This window comes from Perkinsus marinus, assembly GCF_000006405.1.
Source record: "Perkinsus marinus ATCC 50983 genomic scaffold scf_1104296931854, whole genome shotgun sequence".
Lineage (NCBI taxonomy): Eukaryota > Perkinsozoa > Perkinsida > Perkinsidae > Perkinsus > Perkinsus marinus.
The window spans coordinates 257,525-266,506 of NW_003215631.1; the positions used below are offsets into that span (position 1 = coordinate 257,525).

Below are 8,982 nucleotides of genomic sequence, written 5' to 3' on the forward strand. Positions count from 1 at the left end.
GTCAAGACGCACTAGCAGGCTTGTGCTTCCAAATATGAGAGTGAAACATGGAGGGATGCCATTATGAACGATTCTCTTTCTGTTGATGTATAGCATTAGATCAGGAGCGGAGTTATAGATATACTCCCCGAGTAAAAGTTGGTATTTTGAGGCGCAATTTTAACACGTGTATGCTAAGAATATGTGGAGAAAACGTTTTACCGGTCTTCGACTTCTCACTAACTACGAAGAGTTAGGCCCTGAAACTTGGAGGTCATATCAGGTAAAGCATAAGTACATACCTCCCTGACCCGCAAGATGATACTCGTTGTGGTGGCTGTGCACGAGTCGAAAAACCGGATATGCTAAGAATATGTGGAGGGGTGTATGATGAAGTGCAATTGATTCTGGGGCAGCGCGATATTTTTGTTGGTGTAACTGGTCAGAAACCTTCCTACTTTTCGTGTTGTCCCGCCTCACCAACAATCGAATCTACCGAAACAACTGATCAGCTTATACTACGTCGCCCCTGATGGTACACCAGAAGTAATAAGAATGCTATGCGACTACGAAACTCGACAACCGAATAATTTCCGCAACGCCGCAATGGCTGCATAGGAATTAATGAATACCTTGTTGCACAATGAAATAAATAAAGAAGTCAACGTAACAGTAATGATGACTGGTTTCCTACAATGAGATGGGGATCACCGTGTCACTACTATCGGGCAGCATCGAAGAACCTGACTAGGAGAGTGGCCTTGATATCAGAGAGGGGTCGAACACTCGCCTCGCATCTTTTTTCCGAACAGACTACTTCGCCATATCGAACGAAGATTGTCAATTTCCTCTGCTACATCTACTAGTGGACCTTTGACTTCCTCAGCTGAATATCTCTTCTCAATGTCAGCATCCGGAGTGGTCGGCGATATCGGGGGAACGAGCTTACCGTATATGGCGTCGCAACCAAGAGCGCCAATAGAGCCTAACACAATTTATGGAGAGCAACATGGGATGAACCCTTTAAAAATAGAGTTTATCATGAATAGGGCCCTGGAGGAAGGACTCACCCTGGAGGTAATCACCATGGTCCTCGTAGAACGTGAGATGCAAAGGCACCGCAACGAAACCCTCGGGTATTGAGACACTAGGGTCGTTGATAGGCTCAAGATAGAGAGTTTGGCTCACGCCTTCCCAGATACCACCAACTTCATAGCTGTACCACAAGTCCCGGTGTTCAAAAGCGAATGTTCCCGATGCCGTATTGCTACTAACATCTAGGTTAACATTGAGCAACTCGAAAGGAGTACCACGACCACTTGATTCGCAGTAGTACTCGCCGACGACTCGTACCTCATCTTCAAAACAAGGATGATAAGACTGCGAGCTCGATGTGAGCCAATCATGATACCTATGGGGGCCGAAAAGATAAAACTCCAAGGTCCGGAACGGAAGCGTATACCTCGCAGAGAGAATGTCGAGCTTGAATAACGATGCTTTCGTAGTAGTTCCGGAGACAGCAGGGCGATCCCACTCACGGATCAGAAAGTCCTCGAAGTGAATGTGTCTCTTGAAGTCTCGTGTACCTGAAATCGGCAGTATGAAGGCCAGAATATATGTTGGAGTGCCTATGTCAATGGACACATCACAATCACCTCTAAGTGTCATTCTAGCAAGAATGGCTTTGTAGGCATCTATAATATACGAATGATCAGTCTCCGACACTACATACCTACCAAGAAGGACCCATCACCAGCTTCACCATAATGTGGAACAAGGGACGAGACATATCATGGGCACAGGCCAATTCAATGGAGAACAGAATTGTCGAGAACAACAGACTACCGGATACTACTTTCCACTCTCAAGAGCCTTCGCAAACTTCAATAAACCCATGAAGGATCTGTCGGCTACGGTGACTCGCAAGGAATGAGGGCGTGCCACACCTTTCCCGGGTCGTAGACTAGGCCGAGATGAAGGCTGAGGGGAACTCGTCGGGAAAAGACGGTGGTCTAGCTGTCTATCACGCGACATAAGAAACCTCTTCGTGAGAGCTACGATGCCGAGCCATGGACTAGAAGGACGGCCTCGACAGCCCAACGATACGGGAACATTCGATGCTCGGCAATCGAATATGGTCGTTCATCACCAATGTTTCGCCATTGACGAATACCGAGCACGATTTATGTGACAGAGTCCGTCGTAAATAGTGACCACTTTGAAGCGTATACAACGTGAGCGTTCGTAGTTATTACCCGTTCGGACTTCCCAACCAACACAATGTCTTCGATCGACTCTATCGTTCTTCCGAGGATCGATGTGTGGGCAGCAGCCTTGACCACATCGTCAATCGAAACTACGTCAGCGCCCGGAGCTATTCTGTCCAGGAGAATGACCCCCGATCTGGTGATTCGAACCAACTGAGGAGGAAATCTGAAATGGTAAAAGGAAACCTCGAGAAGGCTACCAATCTCGGATCATCGTCTCCAGAAGTACTGACCGCTACCGTAAGCTCCAGCAATAACCACGAGGATTGCGAAGAGGTTATGAAGACCACCTGAATATGGGAGGAAATGGATTTCAAATGCTGAGATTGAGCTCTGTCACCTCGTCAACTGCCCTCGTGTTCCAGACAGAGGTTACCTTCTGACACTCTGAGTCCCTTCTAGCCATGGTGCGATATGTAGCATCACCATCGGCCCAGTTAACTGTCAGAGTTTCATCAGATGCGAACGTGACCTGCGCGAGGAAACGATACGAAACTAGTGGTAGCATTCCAATACAAGAGCGTGCACGGAACATAAACGCAGCGATGATTTGAGACAGTTCTCGAAGCTATTCAAGGAGAGTTGAGCTTCAGCTTCTTCCTTCGAATCGAACGCCAATCAACGACGACATAGAGAGACCCATACTACTTTCGCCACATGACGCCGTCCATCTTTCCGAGATTTGATCCACACAACATCGCCCGTGTCACATTCGAAGTGCGACTGCTCGGAGCGGATAATTCGTCGCCAGCTTTCAGACGAGCCGCGTTTACCGAATACGTACAGCTGTTTCTCGCCAATGCCTTTAATCGATCGGACGACTACCGGTCGAGTAAAGCGGATTCGGCCAACACCATCCAGACGAACCCCCAAGCCTCCGGCACCGCCAAACCACGGTCCCATGAAAGTAGCTGCAACATCGTCACTGGCAAACTTGACATGCGGTCCACTCGGGTGATATTCGATCTCGTCGGAGGCATGCTTCGATGATGGTGAAATAGATTTGGGTCCGCTCACTAACACTTGCGCGACGGACGTATCCGATTTAATACCAGCATTCAGTGGCTGCAATAATGGTTTCTCACCGAAAAGCATAGTGTCGTCTTCAACACTCGCATCATCACGTACAGGAAACTCCGGAACATGGTCTTGATCGATCTCTGCACCGATCCGTTCTCCTGGCTCATAACCTTCAAGCTCGGCATTTATAATTTTGATAGTTTCATCCGGCGGAAGGCTCCGCGAGATCGCCTTAGCACTTGCTGCTCGCAAAGCATCAGCGAAGGCGTCAAAGCCGGGACTGCCCACGAAAATGGTACTCCTCTCCATGAAGGAAGGACCATCGAGTCCCGATATCTGGCAGAAACCGAGTGAGTTTTGCCAGTCCACGATGGACTTCGGGATGAAGTATGACGGAGTACATCCCATTACTACAAATTCGCGAGCCCGCCGGCTGCGTGCCGAATAAGGGAGAGCTCCACAATAAGGGCCGTCGCTGTCAGAACTGCAAACATCACTGGCTCTTTCATTGAGGGCAACTCGAAGGAAATCATGTTTCGTCGCATCCACCACTGCTGGCACTAAGTCACTTGTGGATACAACCACTGCCGATTTGAGACCTGATCAACGCAGCGTTACATGCATATCGTCGCAAATCTAACCGTAGGGATAACGGTACCTCTAAAAAGCTCATCAAACGAGGGATCAATGCATAGAGCAGCATCGACCCCTAGGTCTGCAAAGAATGCGACCACAACCCATATCCGATATCCCGTAAAACAGTTGGAGATTGAAAAATGCATCTAAACTGAATGACCCTCACTTCCTCTGACAAACGCAATACGCTTCATCACGTTACACGAGTGGAAATGTGGCAACTTTTTGGGAATAAATCGAACAGTATGTGCATTCAATGACAAGAAGAGCCTTACTGACTAAAAAAGCAACAGTGTACAATAGGCCGGCATTTTGCCGATGATCCTATTCAAGCAAGTTGTGCTTCGGAGGTACTGTCGCTCAGCTTAGCCTGCTTTTTCTCATAATCGTCAAGTGCCTTTTGCACAGCCTGAACAAGATGACATGAATAAAGAATGAAGTGTTCTAGCGTTTGCTCACCTCCTCGACTAGAAGTGAACAATGAATCTTCACTGGAGGTAGCTTCAGATAACCCGAGATGTCGGTGTTCTTCAACTGGGCAGCTTCCTCCTTAGATTTGCCTGAGTCGACTATTCATAGCAGGACACAAGCACTTCAACACTACCCTTGATCATTTCAGTAGCCAAACTACTGCTAGCAATAGCGCTCCCACAACCGAAGGTCTTGAATTTAGCATCCTTCACGTTGCCATCCTCGATCTTGACTTGGAGTTGAACAACATCTCCGCACGAAGCCTTACCTAAAGATCAGACCGTCCTTAGAAAGCTGAACTACATCATCCCGGATGCTTACCAACTACTGCGGTACCGACATTGGGATCCTTCTTGTCGAGCTTTCCAACGTTCCTCGGGTGATAGAAGTGCTCTCTCACATTCTCATGATAGAACCTCGAGGAAATACAGTCCTCCCAACCAAGGCACTAAGTCAACCTACCTCTGAGAGGCAACACTACCGAGAGACACTGCTGCTGATGGAAGAGCACGAGCTGCGAGACTGCTAGAAATCGTTGATAGCATCGAGGATAGGATAAATGAGGACTACGGTGAAGCCATGTCCACTCGTCCGAAAGTCGGTGTCGCAGTTTAGCCACAATGCCGACACTGTGCAACACGACCTATTTCGTATCTTTCGCGCAAGGCTTCAAGATTCTTCCCCATGGACGATCCACTGGCATATCGACCCCATTCTTTGTGTACCGCACCTTGAAGAATCTTGCAATCTTGGAAAATCTCAACGTTTCTCCATCGGCTGTGTTCAAAGACGCTAGGCGGCCTCTTGTGAAACGCACGCGGCGTTAGAGCGGGTTGGGAGTTCTGCTACCGTAATGAGTTGACTTTCACTACAGTCTACGGGTGATGGTTTGAGGTATGCGTAGTCTAGGTGCCCAGTAGCCTTACTTTTTTTCTGCCATCGCAATTATTCGAGGTCTATCAGTCAATTCGCTAGGACGTATGTAGCATTGTTGTAGGGCGCTAGGCTTGAGGAGGAACACGTAATATTTGCCCATTCTCTTGCTAGCTTTCGGCATTGTCAATATACCCCAGGCAACATGGGTATGACATTGAGCTCCCTCTTCCAAAATCTCTTTGGAAAGAAAGAGATGAGGATCCTTATGGTTGGGCTTGATGCCGCAGGTAAGTTCTTAGCGCTGTGAGTCTAAGAGGTTATTTCCCCGTTTCAGGTAAGACTACAATCTTGTATAAGCTGAAGCTCGGTGAGGTTGTTACGACGATCCCCACTATTGGCTTCAACGTGGAGACCGTAGAATACAAGAACATCAGCTTCACTGTGTGGGATGTGGGCGGACAGGATAAGATCCGCCCTCTCTGGAGGCATTACTACCAGAACACTCAGGGCGTTATCTTCGTTGTCGATTCTAATGATAGGGATCGTAAGTGCGGATATGAGTTCTTCTCGTTTCAAGTGGTCGACATATAGGTATCGGCGACGCTAGAGAGGAACTACAAAGAATGCTCAACGAGGAAGAGCTCCGTGATGCAGCCTTGCTGGTTTTCGCTAACAAACAGGTTGGTTCTACTCGATAAGTGCGAGTTGTGCAGTATTTATATCATTCAGGATCTTCCTAACGCCATGACTGCTGCTGAGGTTACCGACAAGTTGGGGTTACATCAGCTTCGTCATCGCAATTGGTACATCCAATCCACATGTGCTACCACTGGTGATGGTCTGTATGAAGGCCTTGACTGGCTCAGCAAGACTCTAAGCAAGGCCAAGTAAAGTCTTTGAATTCGGTGGCTCTTGCTTTCCTATCGAGTGGAAGGTCTTTGGGCGATGGTGTGAAAGTAATCCAAATGCTCTCTACTAGCATCATACTAATGGTATTGACTTCGTCGATCTTGTGACACTTGTCTACATGACTCGGGCAGTGTTGGTTTATACGTTGGTTCGATGGTATGATACTATTTGTGACTGCTTTTGTGACTAATACGGCCCGTATCTTTCGACTCTCCAGACAGTAGTAGCATTTTCAGCGTTATCTAGGGGTTTTTGTGGAATTGTGTTCATTTGTAGTCTTTTTGTGCTCTGTGTATCCTCATATTTTAGTTTTGGGTATTATTTGTTATTAAGTAATCGCCCCAGACATCATGGGTATGACATTGAGCTCCCTCTTCCAAAATCTCTTCGGAAAGAAAGAGATGAGGATCCTTATGGTTGGGCTTGATGCCGCCGGTAAGTCCTCGGCGTTGCAGGATTATGGGGTTACTCTCTCGTTTCAGGTAAGACCACAATCTTGTATAAGCTGAAGCTCGGTGAGGTTGTTACAACGATCCCTACGATTGGCTTCAACGTGGAGACCGTAGAATACAAGAACATCAGCTTCACTGTGTGGGATGTGGGCGGACAGGATAAGATCCGCCCTCTCTGGAGGCATTACTACCAGAACACTCAGGGCGTTATCTTCGTTGTCGATTCCAATGATAGGGACCGTAAGCTACGTCTCTTGTCTGCATAACTTCGGTCAGATTCATTTCAGGTATTGAGGATGCCAGACAAGAGCTTAGTCGTATGATGGAAGAAGATGAGCTCAAGGACGCTGCATTGCTGGTATTCGCCAATAAGCAGGTGCGTAGTTAATTATTTTCAGTTATGATGTTCTGATCGCCGCGTTTTAGGATCTTCCGAATGCCATGAGCGCCTCCGAGATCACTGACAAGCTGGGCTTGAATCAGCTTCGTCATCGCAATTGGTACATCCAGTCTACTTGTGCTACTACAGGTGATGGTCTGTACGAGGGTCTCGACTGGCTTGTGAAGGTTCTGAGCAAGAAGTAACTCTATCCGGAATACACTAACATTTCCTATATTTAACTGTTTGCTGTTCTTCCTTCGTTTCGTTTTCGTGATATGCTACTTATTTCGAGTATCTAACACGGTCTTATCAGCATCTGGGAGTTGCCACGACGACCTTGTTCGCTGCTTTCAAGTGTTCGTTACTTTCGTGAGTGTTGGTACTATCAAGAACAATGTGTTGCGTAAGTCGTCACGGAGCTGCATGGTTAGTTCTTGTGGGTTATTCGTTCAGTTATAAAAATTTTGAAAAGTTAGTGTCGATAGGTTAGATTTCGATTAACCAACGAGTGTTCAATTACTGTCCCGTAACTGGTGTAACACAAGGTGGTCTTATAGGTTAGGTACGTACAGTGTAGACTGTCAGAACCAATCGTACCGATCGTAAGGCGAAGGTAGGACTGTGTTTACGCGTGCAGTGTTCTCACGTACAGCGCACAGACGAAGAAGTACGTATGCACAGAATTGTCTACTGTACTCGGATGAGAGATGTTGACTAACATGGTCCTGTAACAGGACTCCTGTTGACGAGATCAGGACAGATCTGCCGGGGGCAGCTCGAGCATTGATGAGACTACAACAGAAAAAAATACTGATGATACTAATACTATACTCATGATGAAGAATAATAAGTTAAACTCGCTTCCTCAATAATCCATCTATATAGCGTCGACTAGCTCGGGAGAGAACAATGTCTGAGCTAACCTGCCCATGATCAGCGGGCAGGGTAGTCAAAATGTGAGCTGCGGGTACCACTACTACGGTATCAGTAGGTACCAACTTACTCGAAGAGGGGGAGTACGTAGACAAACGAATCCGGTAGCCGCTCAAATCCTTGGCTAGTAGCTCGCCCATGTACAGGTCGGTCTTAGAAGCAAAGTACACATAGTGGCCTACGTCGTCGGCCGTGGCAGGTTGACCGTGATGACGATACTTCGATCCAAGTGGATGTCCTCGCAAAGAAGGCTCAGTGACTCGGTGGTCGACGCGATGGTCGGGAGTAGCAGGGTCAGAGTGACGGTCTTTGAACATAGATTGTCCGTGAAGACCAGCAAGGAGGCGGTGTGGAGGTAGTCGTTGGCCTCTGTGAGGAGCTTGACTGTCCATCCGAGACTGATGGCCAAGGTGTCGAGCTCGAAGCGAGGTGCAGTGCGGTTCTTGATGGATTCGTCCTGTAGGAAACCACGTGCCATCATCCGCCTACCGTAGCTCGTTGTCAATATGCCTGCACCAGCCTGGTCACTACTGTCAGTGAACAAGCAGAGAATCCCTGCATGTGACCAGTCAGCAGGGTGTAAGACGCGTGGTACCCGGTGATGCCTGGTCTTCAGCTCATCCTCCCATTTGACTAGAGCAGTTCGGATTCCAGAAGAGAGCTTGGAGAGAGAGTCGGTATCCAACCGTGCACCACGAACGATCTTACGTAGACGCATAACATACTCTAGACAGATACCAAGGGGGTCAAAGAGTGAAGTACTGTATGCTCGTAAGTCAGCTAAGGTCGTGAGATTTGCCGCCAGATGCTTCAGCTCGGTTCTTACCGAGAGAGTGTCAGTCTTTGGGTCCCAAATAAGGCCCAGTAACCCCTCAGGTTCGCGAGGCCTACACTCAGGGAGAGTTGTTAGTAGTTTCCTAACGTTCTCCGTGAACCTGTGGTTTTTGAGACCGGACCTGACTTCTGTCACCAGATCCGCAAGATGTTGAGCATCGTCACTCGCTATAGAGATATCGTCCATCAGAGTACGGATGTGGTGAGCGGGGATTTTGCATTT

At 47.9% G+C, this 8,982-nt stretch overlaps 6 protein-coding genes across 6 annotated transcripts; 2 read left to right on the top strand and 4 right to left on the bottom strand.

Annotated features, from left to right (window-relative positions):
* Positions 1-604: 604 nt before the first annotated feature.
* Pmar_PMAR019909 (hypothetical protein) lies at positions 605-1,909 on the bottom strand. Its single transcript, XM_002786184.1, has 6 exons — positions 1,835-1,909; positions 1,635-1,711; positions 1,442-1,565; positions 1,050-1,390; positions 770-964; positions 605-722 (listed from the first exon to the last, which is right to left on the bottom strand). The coding sequence occupies exons 1-6, from the start codon at positions 1,873-1,875 to the stop codon at positions 670-672; spliced, it is 831 nt and encodes a 276-aa protein (XP_002786230.1). The 5' UTR covers positions 1,876-1,909; the 3' UTR covers positions 605-669.
* A 955-nt stretch (positions 1,910-2,864) lies between these two features.
* On the bottom strand, positions 2,865-4,038 carry Pmar_PMAR019910 (hypothetical protein; the record flags this gene model as incomplete). The annotated part of the gene is made up of 3 exons (XM_002786185.1): positions 3,925-4,038; positions 3,681-3,865; positions 2,865-3,602 (listed from the first exon to the last, which is right to left on the bottom strand). The coding sequence occupies exon 3, from the start codon at positions 3,573-3,575 to the stop codon at positions 2,865-2,867; it is 711 nt and encodes a 236-aa protein (XP_002786231.1). The 5' UTR covers positions 3,576-3,602; positions 3,681-3,865; positions 3,925-4,038.
* Positions 4,039-4,137: 99 nt separating this feature from the next.
* On the bottom strand, positions 4,138-4,941 carry Pmar_PMAR019911 (iron-sulfur cluster assembly protein, putative). The gene is made up of 5 exons (XM_002786186.1): positions 4,836-4,941; positions 4,695-4,789; positions 4,507-4,641; positions 4,362-4,462; positions 4,138-4,311 (listed from the first exon to the last, which is right to left on the bottom strand). The coding sequence occupies exons 1-5, from the start codon at positions 4,916-4,918 to the stop codon at positions 4,231-4,233; spliced, it is 495 nt and encodes a 164-aa protein (XP_002786232.1). The 5' UTR covers positions 4,919-4,941; the 3' UTR covers positions 4,138-4,230.
* Positions 4,942-5,416: 475 nt separating this feature from the next.
* On the top strand, positions 5,417-6,403 carry Pmar_PMAR019912 (ADP ribosylation factor 1, putative). The gene is made up of 4 exons (XM_002786187.1): positions 5,417-5,536; positions 5,584-5,793; positions 5,841-5,929; positions 5,979-6,403. Exons 1-4 carry the CDS (start codon positions 5,452-5,454, stop codon positions 6,138-6,140), a joined length of 546 nt encoding a protein of 181 aa, XP_002786233.1. The 5' UTR covers positions 5,417-5,451; the 3' UTR covers positions 6,141-6,403.
* A 105-nt stretch (positions 6,404-6,508) lies between these two features.
* On the top strand, positions 6,509-7,195 carry Pmar_PMAR019913 (ADP ribosylation factor 1, putative; the record flags this gene model as incomplete). The annotated part of the gene is made up of 4 exons (XM_002786188.1): positions 6,509-6,593; positions 6,641-6,850; positions 6,898-6,986; positions 7,037-7,195. 4 exons carry the CDS (start codon positions 6,509-6,511, stop codon positions 7,193-7,195), a joined length of 543 nt encoding a protein of 180 aa, XP_002786234.1.
* A 908-nt stretch (positions 7,196-8,103) lies between these two features.
* On the bottom strand, positions 8,104-8,643 carry Pmar_PMAR019914 (hypothetical protein; the record flags this gene model as incomplete). Its single annotated transcript, XM_002786189.1, has 1 exon — positions 8,104-8,643. One exon carries the CDS (start codon positions 8,641-8,643, stop codon positions 8,104-8,106), a length of 540 nt encoding a protein of 179 aa, XP_002786235.1.
* Positions 8,644-8,982: the final 339 nt, after the last annotated feature.